This window comes from Pongo abelii, chromosome 1 (genome assembly GCF_028885655.2).
Source record: "Pongo abelii isolate AG06213 chromosome 1, NHGRI_mPonAbe1-v2.0_pri, whole genome shotgun sequence".
Taxonomy (NCBI): Eukaryota; Metazoa; Chordata; class Mammalia; order Primates; family Hominidae; genus Pongo; species Pongo abelii.
The window spans coordinates 146,908,857-146,928,301 of record NC_071985.2 but is presented as its reverse complement, the minus strand read 5'-3'; the positions used below and the strand labels follow the sequence as shown (position 1 = coordinate 146,928,301).

The 19,445-nt window shown below is 32.8% G+C and overlaps 1 protein-coding gene across 2 annotated transcripts in view; it reads right to left on the bottom strand.

Moving 5' to 3' along the window:
* The window catches only part of COL24A1 (collagen type XXIV alpha 1 chain), a 421,841-nt gene that overhangs the window by 296,502 nt on the left and 105,894 nt on the right, over nucleotides 1–19,445 (bottom strand). For both annotated transcript variants that reach the window (XM_002810653.5, XM_063718582.1), the window contains 4 exons: nucleotides 18,191–18,244; nucleotides 14,910–14,954; nucleotides 2,164–2,217; nucleotides 180–224 (listed from right to left, as the gene is read on the bottom strand). In XM_002810653.5, coding sequence (XP_002810699.3) covers nucleotides 180–224; nucleotides 2,164–2,217; nucleotides 14,910–14,954; nucleotides 18,191–18,244 — 198 coding nt within the window. The remainder of the gene's footprint in view (nucleotides 1–179; nucleotides 225–2,163; nucleotides 2,218–14,909; nucleotides 14,955–18,190; nucleotides 18,245–19,445) is intronic.

Here is a 19,445-nt window from a genome sequence, read left to right as displayed (position 1 = left end):
TTGACTTATACTACTGGTCTAATTATTCATATCTGGTTGAAAAATACATTTAATCAAGGTTGGTAACCAACAATGACAGTAAAACCTCTCATTTTCCCAAGTTTCAAAAACACATCTAACACATATAAATTGCACAATAAAATATTTTCTTAAGAATGATGATATTTAGTGATACTCACTCTAAGCCCAGGAAACCCCGGAGGACCAGTGCCACCTACAAGTCCCTATTGTAAAAGAAATTTGCAATACTTATTAAATTTGATTCCCAACTACTAAGGGTATTTCTGAAAATAAACACAAAACTTTCTAGCTAAGAATACATCAAAATGTACCTTCTACTATAGCTAACTTCTGAAACTCCCCTAATCTTATGCATCATCCTGAGAAGGACAAACCTATGGTGGCCATTTATGTTCTTCACAAGTGCCCTTGGCTAAATGCTTTTGGATGCCAGGACTACCACCTAGCTTAAGTAGAGTCCTCTCTGCCTCCTATGTATTTAACCAAGGAAGTTAAACCCCATCAATAATCAACACTGTACACTTAATTAGGCTATGAAAAGACAGGTGGTCAGCACGTAGGGTTAGAAAAACATTTTCAGATGGTTTAAAACACTGGATTCTTTTGAAGTACATTATTTAAATTCTCTAATCTTCATTTTTCTCACTAAAATAGAAATACCAATATTTGTTCTCATTGTAAATATCACAATAAAATTTGTCATATGTAAAGGCACTATAAAAGTGTATAAAATTTTCAATACTGTTAAATTATTTATATAAGTATCAGATTTTTAATGATCATTATTAATTTTTCCAGCTGATTTGTGATTGGTCTTTTGAACTCATTGTCATTACACTTTATAGTCTTTAAGATAATTCCTAATTCACTTTATGTCACTGTCACATTATTTACAAGGCACAAAGTACATGAATGTCCTTCTTTTTTTGCATTTCAAATTCTGTTTTGAAACAAAGGCAGAGAATATACTATAGAGAATTATAAACCAGTAAACTAAATATATCCAGTTGACTATTGTATTTTAAAGATTTTAAGAACTCAAAATGCTCCTGAAGAAACATTATTATATTTTAAATGAAGGGCAGATTTCAAAAAAGAAAACTTTAAATATTCTAGGAGTCTTAACAGACTTCATGGATACTAACTGACAAAAAATTATGTAAAATGGCTCCACATTAGGTACACAAGTGCACAAATGGCATTAAAAATAAATAAGGTCTACTTTATTATGCTTGAAATGGGAAGCTCCTCAGAATCATATGCAAGAAAAAAATGGTAAACATTCCACTTAAAACAACATTCAAGTTTTTAACAATTTATTTGAAAATCAGTTCTACTCTTATCTGTTATGCCTTATAACAAATGCAATCTTGGCTGAATTCACTGAATGAGCTAATATAGTTTTAATTTGGAAAAGAGAAGTAAAAAAGAAGAAAAATAAACTATTTTAAGCTCTTTATGCTAGTGATTTACTTATGTGTAATTATTGGAACTATTCCCAATTTAGGCTACAGAGATTTTGTGTTTTTTTCTAACTCACTTTAAAATCTTATGAAAAGAATATGTGAATGGCTTAGATTGGGGAATAGCTATTGGATGGTTTTTAAGAGCAAAAACTAAAGCTTTTCTACCTAGTGCCAAAAAACAGAAATCCATCATCATTCTTTGATGATATAATTAAACTAATTTTAGAATAGTAACTCTTTCTCAATCTGAACATTGACAGCTAAATAATCCCAAAGTAGAATAATTTTCTATAAAACACTAAAAAGTAAGGTGGATCAATGACAGGTTTGAGTCCAAAGAGCAATCGCTGAGTGTACAATTTTTATATAAAGCTTGTTAGTACTTTCATGTATAAGAGCCAGTATTGTGATCATATATTTTTAATATTTTACTTAAGCAGTTATACCTAACATCATCAAAATAATTAATTTAAAGATTGAATGTCATGATGAAATTTGAAATATTTTTGGTTAATTTCCTAAGTTGAAAAATCACAAACTGGAATGTGCACAGTGGAGTGGAGATTGTTTTTCCAATAGTGTTTATTCACAAATATGATAATAAGGACTGTAAGTTCAGTGCTATGAAGTATGAATGATGTTAGAATGCAAGGCTGGACCAACATAATGTACTCACAGGACTGCCATCAAGACCAGCAGGGCCTCTGTCTCCAAAGTCACCTGGAAAACCCTATCACAGGGAAAGAGGAAGAATGCCAACATATATAAAGAATTCATTTTTGCTGTATTTTCTAACAAAGAATTTAGTAATAGAAAATATTTATTTCCAAACTCTTAAACTGTAATGCAACAAACATTCTTTTGCATAACACGCTTAATTGATTTTAAATACAATATTTCAAAAAATAGAAAACTAAATACAGTATTTCTATATGTTATAAAAATTATTTTATATGCCATATAACATATACAGAAAACAAAATTGGAGAAGTTTGTTCATCATACATAAAAAAATCACCAAATGAAAGGAAAAACAATGAAGATTTCTGGCTGAATCATCTTCAGTTATCTCTGCTATTCCAAACTGTTCCTATACTCACTCCACAGAGAATAAAATAGCTAGTATTATTAAGGACTTGCCATGTGCTAAAGGGTTTATGCACATAATTATATATACACACTTCATTTCATCTTCATAACAGGTCTATTCAATAGATACTAATACTCTCACATTGTTGTTGAGGAAGTTAAAGCACAGAGAGTGTAGGTCACTTGCTCAAGGTTAGACCATTAAAAATGGGTGGGACTGAGATGTGAATGGAGGCAGACTGATTCTAGAGTCCATGTTTTTCAACTATGCTATACTGAATACTTTAAATCATCATTCCAAGACATACATGTAAAACAAAAAGTCCTTTAAGTACAATTTTATTAAGGAAAGGAATAATACACATAAATACTACAAACTTAAAATGAGGTGAAAATTAAAAGCTTCCCAAATGCCTGTTGAGAATTCTACATGGTAAAACTACGAAGGACGGTAAAATAACAAACCTTCTCATTATAAATTCTATTGTAAAATAACTGAATGCTCAGCTACTCTTACTTTACAATACTAAATTTTTCTCTAAAGATTTACCATTCCTCAACTTTAAAGCTCACTTTTTAAGAGGCTATTTTATAAAAATGTTTATAAGACTTACTATTATAAACATTTTCATAATATTCATTTACAAAAACTAGGAATAACAAAAATAAAAATCTATCATTAGATTCTTATAATCTCTTTACGTAGGCAAGTCAGTATTAAATATTATGTTTAACAGACTGCCAAAAATTACTGATTCCCAGAGCAAATATGAATAAGTTAAACTTAAAAGATAGTTTAACAATGGAAAAAATGTACAATGTTTCTAAAATATAGTTAACTCCTACTAGAAGCACAGTTTCTCTTATTCTGTAATCAAAGGATAATGTAAAAACCATCTGTGTAGTCAAATATATTGTAGCCATACTCCCTTCAAAGTCAGCTGAAGTTCAAGCAAGCATTTTACTTTCATTGTCTTTGGAAGTCAAATTTTGTTGTCAACAACTTGCAAATGTGCAATATATTATCCTATTCAGTATGAGCTAACATGGATACTTGAAAGTATTTATGACACACAGGTAATGGAAAAAGTAGAGGAAATATACTACAGTAAGTCTGAAACATAAGAGATGATTGATTTTTTTTTAGATAGATCATTAGTAGGTTTTCCAGAAACCCCAGTGAAATAATAAAGCATAGGGGACACACTGCATGATTCCATTACTGTGTAATGTACAGAATAGGCAAATCCACAGGGACATAAAGTAGATTTGTGGTTGCCTACGGCTGGTGATGTGGGGGAGGAATGGAAAGTGATTCCTAATGAGTACAGGATTTCTTTTGGGGGTGATGAAAATGTTATAAAATCAGATACTGTGATAGCTGCACAATTCTGAATATACTAAAAACTGCCAAATTATACACTTTAAAGGAGAATTTTTGGTATGTGAATTATATCTCAATAAAGTTGTTCTTAAAAAACAACCTGAACAAGGAGCGGGATTGCTGAAAACATCTTTGGGAATTCACTCAGGATTGCATAGAGAATGTGCTGTTCTCCCAATCCTTCCCAGTCCCTTGCATCCAGTGGGAGAAACTGTTCTCTGGCTCACCTTCCCTCAAAATTAGTAATTTCTCCCCACCTAGGAGAGGGAAGATGGGAGAGAGAAGAGGGGAAAAACTGTGATCAGTTCTTCCCTTATCACAAAATACTTACTTTCTACAACCAGCAGAAAAACAATGCAATATTCATTAATTTCAACTTCTTATTCTTCCGGTAGTTCACAAACATGTGTATTAGTTGTTCACCTTGACTTTGCCCCTGAAATAATTTAATTGAACTAATATCTACTTTAAATTTTTAATGTATTTTTTCTTTATTATTATTATTATTATTATCATTGTAGAGATGGGGTCTCACTTTGTTGCCCAGGCTCTTCTCAAACTCCCAGCTTCAAGCGATACCTCCTGCCTCAGCCTCCCATAGTGCTGGGATTACAGGCATAAGCCACTGTACCAAGCCCTTGTGTATGGTTTCTCTTCTCACTTTATTACTCATTAAACATTTCATTTTAATTCTCTATTCTTGATAGAGATAATTTATTCTTTTAATCCCTCATATGTTGATCATGTATTATCAATTTTGAAATAATTTCTATGAAATCTAGACACTTCTTCTTTTATGAAATATTGCACAGTTAATACCACAAAGGCATTATTTGGCTCATTATTAGATACATAATATTTTCTTCTAAAGAATATCATACCAATGTTTCATATTGTTGAATATTTCCTTGCTTGTTTAATGTTTATTCAGTTGTTTTTCAATGCTAATAACTGCATTAATATTTTAATACAGGTGAGGTTCTATATTCTTTTAATCATGAACTTAATGTTTGCAGCCACATAGCTTCATTGCCAAAAAATGATCTTCAAGATTGGTTGTGAAATATGGAATAGTAGTGACGAAATACATATTTTTCCTTTAATTTTATAATACAAAAGACAGTCTCTATAATTTCTTTCTTCAGTTGAAAGAATGTTGAAGAATGAAATATTTTGTTATATTTGCCTGGTAGAAAATTATAATCATTAATTTAAATCAAATTGTGTTTTCCTAAAAATACTCTCATGTTGCCAAAGGACATAATGGCCATTTAACAGGATTATCATGCAACAGAGATAGGAAAGCTCAAGAGTTTTTGCTTTTCTTGTTCAATTTGCCAGTTTTACGAATGTGAACTTTCATCTTCTAATGAGCATGCCAGAGTCACATTATTGCTTCCGTGTTGTATATAGTTCTCTTTTTCACATTTTGATCAGTTAAAATATTTTATGTGATAAAGAATATGATGTTTCAGGAATTTCAACGGATCTCTTCAAGTCGTAAATAATTTTCTATTTTCTCATTTATTTCCAGTGATCAGTGTGGTGGACACTTTAAAGGATCTCCAAAGATTCCCATTTCCCAGTGTTCACACTTTTCTATGACATCCTCCCTTTGAGTGTAGCTAGCACCTATGACTTGCTTCATCTAACAAATAGTGTATAGCAAAGGTGATGAGATATCACTGCCATGATTATGTTACACTATATAAGACTGTCTTAGCATCCTGGAGCTAGAGACTTCTCTTATGAGTTTGATGAAGTAAGCAGCTGTGTTGGAGAAGTCCATGTGGCAAGAAACTGTGGGTGACTCTGCAAACTCTGGACAGTCTATAGGACCTGAGGGTGGCCCATAGCCAAGAGCCGGCAAAAAGCCAGAGCCCTCCATTCTATAACCTCAAGGTAATAAATTCTTCTTACAACCTGAATGAGTCTGGAAATGAACTTTTCCCCAGTCAAGCTTCCAGATGATAATGCAGCCTGTCTGACACTTTGATTGCAAACTTATGACCAGAGCAGAAGACTCAGTTAAGTAACACCTAGATTCTTGACCCATGAAAACTGCAAGATAATAAATGAATATTGTCTTAAGCTGCTAAGTTTGTGGTATTTGTTATGTATCAATAGAAACAAAATACCAATTAAATTGGTAATTAAATCTTCTTTAGAGAATATATAACGTCTTATTTCCAAATTTTGCCATAAGTAATGCTCAATATAAGTCTACTGTTGTTTCTAGTTTTAAAAAACATAGATCATCTCTGAAGATTTTCTACTGCTGTCTACTTTCTATTACAAATTATAATTAATAACAAAAAGTATTAAAATTTTTGTATTTACTTTTTTGAAAATTTGACTTAATCTTATTAAATATCTGTATTTTAAACTTTATCATTCTAGCATTTCATGTCCACCTGTCACCAATGTAAAAAAATCTTATCATGCTTCATGAATTTTGTCTATACTTATGTAAAGACAAATTTAATAATAATATGCATTGTTTAATAATAGAAAATGCTTGTCAGTCTCCAATTGCAACTGTTTGCAAATATCACACTAATTCTATTATGTCAGGAAGAATAAATCATAACAGAAAGAAAAGATAATAGAAGCTTAAAGTTACCAGAAAACAGTATTTTTATCATGTAAGATTCTATTGCATTCATGCTGAGAGAAAAATTAGATAATTAATTTCTCTTTCCTTTTATCAAAATGCTTCTACTGCCTGCTCGAACCCTTACCACAATCTTGAGCAATTTCTGTCTCCAATGTCAGCAATGGTACCACTTAAAAACCTTTATGGCATTCAGACATGAAGATACATGCAAGAGATGTGGAGAATCTCTCTGAAGCCTAAACATTATTAAACTGTGGTACCCAGCCTCAATGATGGACCTCAGTGATCTTTGATTCCTGGTATTCATGCTCTTACGTAGTCCAGACACACCCTGAATTATGTGGGCCTATGTGACCAAAGAATATAGAAGTGACAATGTGTAATTTCTGAAGCTAGGTCATAAAGATACTACAGCTATCACCTTGCTGTAGTATCTTTACACCACTCACTCTGGGGGAAGCCAAAGCTATGTTCTGAATACACTCAGCAGCACTGTGGAGAGGTCTCCATGGGGAGGAAGTGAGGCCTCCCACCAACAACTAGCACCAACTTGGTCAGCAAGTGATCCTCCTTAAAAGCAAATCCTCCAACCCCCAGTCAAGCCTTCAGATGACAGTAGCCCTAACCAAAATCTTAACCATAACCTCATGAATTAGAACCACCCAACTATGCCACTACCAAATTCCTGACCCACAGAAACTATAAAAATAATATATATTTACTGTTGTTTTAAACCACCAACTTAATTTGTTTCATAGCAATAGATAGCTAATACATAGTAACAAGAGTGACTGTCTAGGATTATGGGGCATGTGATGCCAGTGCTAAGTGCTGGATCCTGAATGACAGAGGCACTCAAGTATTTTAAATGTATGATATGCAGGGCCCTCTAAAGCTCAGAGCCCAGAGCAAGTTTCTCTGTTGCCTGGGTCTAACAATGGTACTGTTATCAAACATGGTAGTTATTAAACACTAAGACCAAAAGAAGTTTATTAGACTTGATAGGGCTGAATACATGTATGTGATATTAATATTTTAGATCACTCATAGATATTACATTTGGTAGTTTATTTAAATATGTTTAAACAGTGGAAAGCTTCTTGCTTAGCATGTCCAGTAAAAGCATTATTTTCCTAGCTCCACAAATAATTTTTTTAAATGTATATAAAATAACTAGGAAAATAAGAGGACCAAGATAACCATAAAATGGTCACAATGACTATATTTACAGAATTTTTAAAAAACAAAAGCAATACAAAAACCCTTCTGGAGAACATATTTTGTTCTTTCTAGAGGAAGGTTTAGAAACAACATATTTAATCTGAAGTAGAAATGAATAAAAATTATCACAGAAGGTTATATACTAAACAGGCATTAATAATCATAACAGAAATCATTTGTTCCAAAACTAAGCATTGAAAATACAGGATCAGACTAACTTGTCTAGAATTAGAAACACTAAAATTTAACCTAGAAGTTATTTTTACACATTCTGCATATAAATACATATTACCAGGAAATTCTGTTATTTTAAAATCCCTCAAACATAAAACAAGATCACTACAGGAAGAGGCTGGAGTGTGAAGTATTCTGTGATGATCTAATCTTTTCACCCTTCTTTTCCTCACAGCCAGGACAATTTGATCCACACTCAGGGTCAACCGTATCCTCATAATTGAGACTAATTCTAAACTTCAGCAGAAACATGAGTAGGTTTGGCCCAATTAATGGAGATTTGGCATCAAGGCAGGCTTAATGCTAACCTGGGCCTCAGTTCCCAGATTCAAGTTCCGGCCTTATTCTTAAAGACTGAATACCACATTGTGTCCTTTTTCTTGCGTCCAAAAACCAGATGTGGTACACAACATCATGTTCTATCCCTCAATAATAAAGGTCCCACCTTATTCTTGCCATTCGCCCTCCTAGAGAATATAATCCCTGAGCCCAACCTAGGCCTAACTGCCATATATGCACTCACACTTCTGATTTTGATAACCTACAAAGCTCTTTGAGTTGTCCCTTATGTTATCCACCCTGAAGATAATTGCCATATTCCCACCCATTGGTGTCACATCTCTATGAAATCAATTATGTTCTGTCTGGACTTCCTCCAAATTGTAACATGTAGTTCATTGGGTGTCCTTCTTCTTAGTGTCTATGCCAACCCTGTGGTGGGGTTAATTCAAAGTCCTGAAATCTTCCATACATCCTGTCATACTATAGTTAGCCAAATATAGCTACTACAGACTACGCCCAGTAAAGTAGAATCCAGAAAATACATTTTTCCTGAAGGAGGCAGAATCCCTTAAGAATTAATAACAACTTTTTCATAATATTCTGGCTAGAGTTGTACTTTATGATAGAATTAACTGCATTCTTTTCCTAAAACAAAAACAAAACAAAATAAAAAACACTGTCTCTAAATTCTCCACAAAATGTATGTATCTGAGACGCTACTATGCAATATGTATTTAAGACTGTCTTGGGCTAAAGATAAAAACTAATAACAGATGTCCAACACCAGGATTTTATATTCTGAAATTCTAACTCTAGATTTAGAAGCCAAAATACAGTTTACTTCAAATACACTCTTCTAACAGAAAAACATATGAGAAAAGAGGAGTAGGCACTCCTTTCTATAGTTAGAAAAGTAAACATCTCTGAAGTCTGGGTGCCTTAAGGGTGTTATTTTGCCCACCATTCTAGGCTGTGATATTTTTATCTTCAGAGGAAGAAAACTAAGTACAGTTTTGCTCTTTGTCAAACTTTAAATGTAATGTGATTTGATTATTTATAATCCATTTCTAAGGGTCTGAAAAATTCCTTGAAGAACATCAGCATTCTGATAGCAGTTTTCTAGGTGTTGTTGAAAGTAACTCCCATCTCCAATTTCATGTTTATTTTCAATCCTGGCAAGTCTGTTCTAGCATAAATTTTTTAGGTCTGTGGAGCCATATAAATTTGCATGGCTAACTTGGTACAAGACAGAGACTACTGATTAAATCAAGCTGAGAGCTCTGTAAATGCTTTTTTAAAAAGCAACTATAGAATTTCCTGATTGTAGCACTACAAAATAAACTTTGGAAACTTTGCACTAAAAAAGAAGCTACTTGGAGTGAGGCATAAGAAATCTAAAGTTATCAAATACATAACAAATCCCCTCTCCCTGCCTCCCCTATTTCTTTTTAAACAGGATTCTTCTTTTCTGTTATGAATCAGTGTACTTAGGCTTTTAAAAAATCTGGCTTACATCAGATATGTTCCAAGAAGATTCTCAAATAAAGACATTAAAGCATGTAAAACAAAACAGTAGTAGTTCTATGGCGTTTAAAGGCTCCTGACCAATAAAGATAGTCTACTATCTTGTCGTTTCCTGAAATCTCCAGAGAATGAACTTGAGTTGAACTCAAATATCCACAGATAGAGAGCAAAAGGATGAATCAATAATAGCCTCTTGGGCTTCTCTATCTTCAACAGTTAGTTTTATCGAAGGCACAGAGAGCCCCAGGGTATCCTCTAATATTAATTAACAATAAGGGTTTTGATCCAATTGTGACATGTAGAGAGTGCAGGAGGGAAGGAGAGGAAGAAGTCAGAACTACACCTCGTTATCCAAAAGCATGAGTATACACATACATTGACTACTATTAACTGTGATTACAGGAGGTCTTTAAAAATAATTGTTGTGGTTAGTAAGTACTTATGCTAAAATCCTGAAATCAAAAATGGCTTAAAATACAAGGAAGAAAAAAACATTTCGAATGCCAACAGTATAAGACCAAGGAACAAGTGAATTTGTTAATATAACTATTTTTAAATAATATTTGGTTCTAAAATATACCAAATTCCTAACAAAAACAGTTCTCCTACTTCAAACTAATGGCCCTTATTGAAGAAAGAAGTGTGTTACAAATATCAATTAAATCTAATAAACATAACATTTTATTTTGGGAAAAAAGAATTTTCTGGGAAATAAGATTTAAGTGGAAATAAATTTTAACACAAATGTTAAATTCAAACATACCATTATGAGGCTAAATAATAAGTAATTTTCTCTTTTTAAAAAATAATTACCTCTTGAATAACCAAAGTAATATGCTATTCTAAAATGTGTCCATTTCAATTGCATTCATAAAATATTTATACTGTTTAAGAGAAGATAGCTCTTATTTGTAAGTCTATAAGTTCATTAAAAGAAAAATACAGACACCACTAAGCTCATTCACGACAACTTAATTCCATGCTTTGTGTTTACTCAGGGAAATAAGTGATCATTTGGCTAGCAGTATGAGTACATGATTTATAGCAACATCTTCCCAAATGTAAAATTAGTAATGTTACTAACTCATTGGACAATTTTAGACAAGACTTTTAGTCCATTTCTGTGCTATATGTTTATATAAGTACTATTTTTGCAAGCTATTCATATGAAATATGAAGCTTTACTACACAGCTGAGAATCCAATTCAGTAGTCCAAAGAAACTTACCCTGATCAATAGGTAGAAAGACCTGAACTCAGATTTTGAAGTTTTTCATGGGTATTGCTTTCACTGTATTGACTGTCAGACTGTTTCATATAATACATAAAACAGAAAGTGAAGTAATTTACTAATTTCTGGGCTTAAATTCAGAATCTTAAAAAATCTAAGTATAAAATGTTAATAAAACTTTATAGATTTCTCTAAAAATAGCTACTATTGTTCTATAAATTATATGTTGTAACTATTTAAAACTGAATCATACTCCATGCTCATAAGACTGACTATATCGCTCTACCTAAAATGTAAGGAAACAAGCTCATTTAAAATCCCGAAATTAAAACATATCGTGTACCTAATAATTACATACACCATCACCCACAAAAATTAAAAAATAAAAAAATTAGAAAACACAGAAATATTAATTTAAAAAATTAAGGGGAATAGTTGTGATAAAGTACATCTTCTAATACGATTCTACCAATGATAGTAAATGAAATAATATTGTATCTACACAGCAGTACTACAATGAAACATCAATCCAAACTTCTTATTTTTGTTTTTCATTTTTTTTTTGAGACGGAGTCTCGCTCTGTTGCCAGGCTGGAGTGCAGTGGCACGCTCTCAGCTCACTGCAACCTTCGCCTCTTGGATTCAAGCGATTCTCCTGCCTCAGCCTCCTGAGTAGCTGGGACTACAGGCACACACCACCACACCCAGCTAATTTTTGTGTTTTTAGTAGAGACAGGGTTTCACCATGTTGGCCAAGATGGTCTCGATCTCTTGATCTCATGATCCTCCCGCCTCGGCCCCCCAAAGCGCTGGGATTACAGGCATGAGCCACCACGCCCGGCCCAAACTTCTAAATAGCTCTCAAACTAGCAGAAAATTAAAACAGTTTTTGACTTATGCAAAGCCAAAAGTTTCTCAGATACTGGCACGTTCAGATTTCAGCATTTCCAGGTTTCTATCACATTCAAATGTATAGGTATCATCCATTTACTTCATAGTAGCCTGGAATCTTTTAGTTCTGTTCTGTATTTCACAATTGATAGTACACATAATTTAATGAATTACCAGGAGAACATGACCATATTCATCTTCTACACACCTACTTTTTTCTACATCAAAGAGAATGGAAAGATTATCAAAAGATCTTTTCCTTTTACTGTTATTAAAACAGTAATAAATGACCGTGATTCTCATGGAATTTTAACCATCTAAATTGAAGTACAAGAATCCTATGGTGCATAATATCTTTTGAAGATGATTTTATTTATAATAAACAGAAAGAATAAGGGGGCCTTTTATACATAGGATAACATATTCTGGGACAGTCTCTGAGGTCAGCCTTGCCATAAGTTGACATGTGGCTGTAACTGTATTTTAAGTATTCACATTTTCCCTATAAATATAGACAAATCATTTTGCAGTAAAAATGAGAAAAAGTACATATAGCACACATAATATATTACGGTACTAGACAGACTTTAAAATAAACACTAGTCAGAAAAAATGAATATTATGTGTTTTTCAAATACAATTTTTCTAAAGATCTAAATCTATTACAAATGCATATATTTTAAAAGCAATAAAACTTTGCAAATTTTGTAATAAGAAGAACAGTGCAATCAAACAAGAGCCCCATAATCATTTCATTCACTATTTTTCAACTGTTTTCTTAAACTCCCTTTTTAAATTCAATAGACTCCTGTTGGATAATTTCATAATTCCCTATGGATTACAAATCCAGAAGTTGTCTATAAAGGTCTCTGGATAATTTTATAATTCATTATAGTAGGAATAGAAATTACCTCTACATTGCCAAAGCCAAAATCAAGTTGATGTCTACATGAGATCAGCAATATCATCAAATGAAATAATTGGTGGTTATCTAAGTGATATATAACAAGGGTTTTGAGAAAATACTCAATTTGCTCATCAATGTCTAAAATTCCACCAATGCAGATTAGTTATTTTGTCTTAAGACTCTATTTTATTTTTAATTTATTTTTATTTTTGTTTTTATTTTTTGAGATGGAGTCTTACTCTGTCACCCAGGCTGGAGTGCAGTGGCATAATCTCAGCTCACTGCAACCTTATTCTCCTGGGTTCAAGTGATTCTCCTGCCTCAACCTCCTGAGTAGCTGGGATTACAGGCACCCACCACCACAGCCAGCTATTTTTTGTATTTTTAGTAGAGATGGGGTTTTGCCGTGTTGACCAGGCTGGTCTCGAACACCTGACCTCAACTGATCTGCCTGCCTCAGCCTCCCAAAGTGCTGGGATTACAGGCGTGAGCCACCACGCCCCGCCTTCAGATTGTACATACTTACTAAAGGGTAAGGTAGCATTTTAAGCATTGGAAGTAATTCATGTATTGTGGCAAATGATTTTATTGGTCCTTTTATTAATAGCATACATTGATAGGAGAAGGGTGAAAATTTGAAGATACAGAAAGGAGTAAATAAGACTAAAGAAAACAAACCACCTATTGTCAATTTTTAGAATTTTAGATTAGAAATTGGATACCCAATAAATAGAAAGGTATTTTCTGTTGGGATATGTGTATGAGAGCTAAAACATAAAAAAAAAAAATTAACACACCAATGTATTCAAGTGAAATAGAGTATAGTTAAATGAGATGGCATATAAAATACTTATCACAGTGCTTGAGAACTTAAAAATGGTGATAATAGCAATGGTGATGGCAGTTTCTACTGTTATAACCATTATAAGATTAGCTTCTACGTTCAATGTAAATGCGGGGAAACAAAATGTTTGGCTTATTTTGTATTTCTTGACAGTTTGGTAAGTTTATCTTAATATATTATAATCTTTAAACTTTAAAATAACTGTATCTCATTTTGGCCAGACATCATGAAAAAACAATTCATGCCTCTTCTAAGCAGTGTGAGTAGAAGACAGAGCAGAAATATCTAGGCAGTAAGGAAAAGGATTCTGGATTTAGATTCAATGGAGCTTTGCTCAATTACTGATTTTACCACTTTTAACTATCTGATCCGAGCAAGTCTTTTAATATCTCTAAGCTTTATTTTACTCACCTATATTATGGTGACATTAACACTTACTCTATTTTCCCTTCAAAGAATATTACAAAGCTTGAAGGATAAATGTTTCAAAATGATTTGAGTATTCTGGTGAGAGCTGCAGTCCTTTAGTATTATCATTAAGATTTTATTCAGGTACACAAAATTTTAGAAAAGTTGTTATGAAAATCTCACTTTTTATCTTCACAGACTATACTAGCTTAACAAGGAGAACCTCAGGATGCCTCTCTGGACCACATTTTTCTCATTTGTTAAGCAATGGGGTACTGGATGATGTCAAAATTTCCTGCCATCTCTGAAATTATTATATTACCTAGTAAAATTCACTTTCCTGGATTTTTTTTAACCTGAAAATGTGAGAAGCTGTTGCAAACTAATCTCTGAATTAACAGCTGAAGCATGCATTTTAAAAACCTCTAGAACATGAGATTGAACCTCTACAACATCTGGTCATATAGAGTAGGTTAAGAGTACTACCATTTGTGTTTTAAGTTGTTCACGTATTTTCTGTGACATTTTAGCTCCTTACCATAGAGATAAGGGTTTTCCCACTGGTATAGTGACAGGGTTAGAAGTGTTCAAAGTTGAGTTATTTTTTAATCTAGATTTTCCTTTATATCCTCAGGTATTATTTGATACACTATTCAAGAGGCAAAAATTAAAATGGAATGATTATAAACAACAACGAAAAGCAAAAAGTATCTTCATATTTTAATAAGTAAGAACACATAACCAGGTTATATTGCTGTAAAATAAACCTCAAAAAACACAAATTAAGATACCTGTCTCCCCTTAAACCCCTTCTTTCCACGGATCCCAGGAATGCCCTAGAATATAGAAAAGAAAAAGGAAATATTTGTTGAATGAATGAATTAGATACTATAGATCTTTTTCTCCCAATATAAAGTAATAAAAGTATGAAAAAGACAAAAACAAATTGTTCTATGAACTGATGTGATATTCAGAAAAGCCTCAATATATTAATTTAACTGAGGCAGCCCCTTTCCTTCTTCAAAACAAAATTCTGCTTTTATTCAGGAATCCATCCCATCTATACTTCCAAATGGGATCTTGACATTTCCCTGGTGATAGTTATTTGTCCAGAGATAGGCATATTACCAAAGTTGGCACAACGAGATGAACACGAGGGTCTTATTTTCCATATCTAAGGGACAATGCTCTCTTCTCTGTCTTCCCCTCTCTATCTGGATATAAACAAAGACACATTTAACCTGTGCACTGGCAATCTTGCAATCATATGGGAAATAAGCCTTAGGGTAAAGACAACATTAGAAAAGGTAAAGCAGAGAGAATCTACAGCCCACCTAACCTATGGATTTCTGGTCATGTAAGAAGCAGTAGGGTACAGTACTTAAGTACCCAGGCTTTGGAGCCAGACAAAACCTTGTCCAAATCCTGGGTCTGCTCTTACTTTCTGTATATAGTCTAAGACAAGATACTTCCTCTATGTGTGCCTCATTTTCTTCATCTATGATGAGAAGAATAACAATACCTATCATTCAATAAATGGTTTTATATATAAAGAAGTTAATTCATGTATATATATACACATATATATGTTTATTAAAAACTTCATGTATATATACATATATAAAGAAGTTAATTCATGTATATAAAACCATTTATTAAATTTTTTTATATATATGTACATATATAAAACCATTCAGTAAATCATTTGCTATTTTCATCATCATCATTAAAAATATCCTTATGTTTAAGCCAGTTTGAATTGTGGTTTTCTGTTACTTGCAGATTAAAGCATCTTACTTGATATTATCACTTTGAGATTTGTAGACTAAGCAGTCTGTCACAACCATGTAGCTTGAGATTAATAGTACATACAGGTAAGTTAGAAGACATCACTGGCTGAAGCAATCCATTCACTTTCAAGTCAACAGTGTTTAAAAAATACTCATGTATCTGATCATCAAAAAAGAGTTCATAGGTGAGGAGGACTCATCTCATTGAGACTTTATGTATATTTACATAATACAATCAACCTTTTTTAAAAAAATAGAATAATTATTTCCTAAATTTTCAGTAGCCTCCCTAAATCTCATCAAGAAGCCAAATAATGCAGACAGAATTATATAAGCATTTTTCATATATATACATGTATATATGTGTACATGTTTCATATGTGTGTTTATGTGTATACACACAATATGCATGTAATGTACAATATTGACTCCCAGAAATGACTTCTTCTTTCCATTTGTTTTCAGGAATGGTTAGCATTACTGTATCTTATTTTCTTCTGCTTTTTTGTACTTAAATGTTTTATAACATAACACTCTTTTAGCTACATCATTCATAGTTTTAATGAAAATTTTGACATAGCCAAATAACATTAGGACACAGTACCCGTGATGGGCCCAATATCACAAACTGGTCTTGTGTATTTATATGTTAAGACAGGTCTTGATTTTTTTTTTTTTTTTTGAGATGGAGTCTTGCTCTGTTGCCCAGGCTGGAGTGCAGTGGTGCAATCTCGGCTCACTGCAAGCTCCACCTCCCAGGTTCATGCCATTCTCCTGCCTCAGCCTCCCGAGTAGTTGGGACTACAGGTGCCCACCACCAGGCCTGGCTAATTTTTTGTATTTTTAGTAGAGACGGGGTTTCACCGTGTTAGCCAGGATGGTCTTGATCTCCTGACCTCATGATCCACCTGCCTCGGCCTCCCAAAGTGCTGGGATTAGAGGCGTGAGCCACCGTGCCCGGTCAGGTCTTGATATTTTCATATAGACTGCTAAAAATTAGTGAGTGTGATTACAGCAATGTGCCTATTGATGGCCAGTGTCAACACCAGGCTTAAGATCATTAAATCCAAGATGACAACATTTTACAAGGACATATAATTTTGGTTTATTAAATAATTTACAAGAAATAAGCTCATGTCAAAGGATCAGAAAAGGATTGTTATTATGAACAGCAGAGTAACAACATAAACTGGAATCATTGGGTCAAGAAGTAGCAGATCAATTCTTTGCATGATCAATGAGATACATCCTCTGTTAGTTTGCCGTAGTACATGAAGGTTAAGTGGCTTAGTTGTAGAATTATGCTTAAGATGTTTTTTGCTATTGAACAAAACAACTTGCTATGTTCACCAGGGGAAAATCTTTACCTCATTTCACCAAAGATGGCTAGACACTTTGATTGTCATTGCAGCATATTTAAACTCTTTGATTATTTCTTCTCTGCAGGGGCATTCACAAGTAATTACAAGAAAATATAGTTTAACTCACTCACTAAAAACTATTTATTTGAAAAATTCATTTAGTAATGAATCTGGTTCACTTTCATTTGCAAAAATCACTTGCCAGAAATGAAAATTTTGGCCTGAACTACATTCTTATAATGATAGGGGTGAAGGCTGAATTCTGAATATGACTCTCTAATTTCAAATTTCTATGACAATATACTAATATTGTTCAATTCTACTGTTTTCAATTAATACTGGCAATGTAAATGAAGGAATACAAAGATAAATTACTGCATATAGATTGCATATAGCACTGAAAACTAGATACGATGAAGCTGCAATGCCATAACTCCTATAATTAACTTCATTAATCTCTTTAGTATAACAAACCATTTTGCAAAGGTTCTATCTTTACTTACAAGTACCCATATTTATTAACAGCTATCTCCCATTATTAAATTAAACAAAAATATATCTTCTGAGGCTAAATTCTTTACTGTATATTGCTCTCAAAATCAAGACCCGTCAAGAATTTATACTCAAAGATAATGAATTACAAAATAAAAAATTCATAATTAGATATTTTAATATTTTGGCGTATTTTCAAAAATTTGAACTTAAAATACAATTATATTTCTATCATGCTATATTACTTTCCTTTAACAAAATTCAGTAAGATTTTCAAAAGTCAAATTACATTTCTGGCAGGTGATTTTTCTTAAACCTGGCTTGCTAACTCAGTAAGATTACTTCCCTGACATCTGATTTTATGACCCCCATTGTACATTATCACAAGTATATCACTTTAGAAATACTATTTGAAGGGAATGGACTTACCCGTTCTCCTTCAGGTCCCAATTGTCCCACTTCTCCAGGAGAGCCAATAAAACCCTTAAAACAAGAAAATAATCTGTATATTAGTTCATTTGAATATTCTCCCCATAAGAGATTCTGAATAGAAGTACTTAAAATTTTATTTGTAGTAGTATGAAATTATAAGACTTACAAGTGTGAATAACTTCCCCTCACCTAATTGCTTTTATTCCAGAAGTTACAGATCAATCTTCTCATTAAAAAATATATAAAATATAATTTATTAGAAATGGTGGCTAATAAAAATAAGCCCAAATAATTTCCTTCACTAAATTTTACAGTGGGCAGAAAATATATGTATATAATTAGCTAAAATTTAAGACAGAATGGAGGTATCAAAAGAATATAAGAATATAAGAAGTACAGTGGAGGAAGAGATACATTTCAATGTGGCAGGAGGCAAAGGCAATCAAAGAAGGCTTCAAAGGAGACTGCCACTTGAGATAGGTCTAGAGAATAGGTAATATCTTGGTAAATAGAGACAAAACAGGAAGTCTTTGTTAATGGTAACAATTGGGGAGTGTTTGTAAATAGTAATTGATCACATTTTATACATAACATACTTTGTGTGTAAGATGGTTTTATATGTTAGCTTGTGTGTAAGATGGTTTTATATGTTAGCTTATGTGTAAGACCCACCCTGCCTTAATAAAGGGATACATATAAATAACAATGCAAGGCACTTTATTCTAATGTAACTTAGTTATATCTCACTTGTGGGAAATAACCCGTTTCATCAGTTTTACAGATAAAGTGTATGGTAGTTTAGGGGCCAGATTAAGGAGAGTCTGAAATTTCAGAATAAAAATTTTAGACTGTATATATTAGACAAATGGAAGCTACTGATTTTAGGGAGTATGGTAGTGCACTGATGTTATGCTGTATTTCTAAAAGATTAATCTGTTGATAGGATACAGCATACAGCCATGACAGGAAACACTGAATATAGGCCAACCTGTTAGAAGGCTCTTTAAGTGGTCTAAATTTGAAGGTTTATAGGTCCAGATCATTGGTTCAACAAACACTATTTTAGTAGACATTTTGTGTCTATAAAGATTTGGGGTTTATAAAGATGCATATGAAAATCAATGCCCTCAAAAAGTACATAGTTTATTAGGAAAGAGGGTCATACAAATAAATAACTGTAACATCATTTGATAATTGTTACATGATTATGTAATAGGTGATATGACAAATAGACAATGTGAACTTTGGAAGC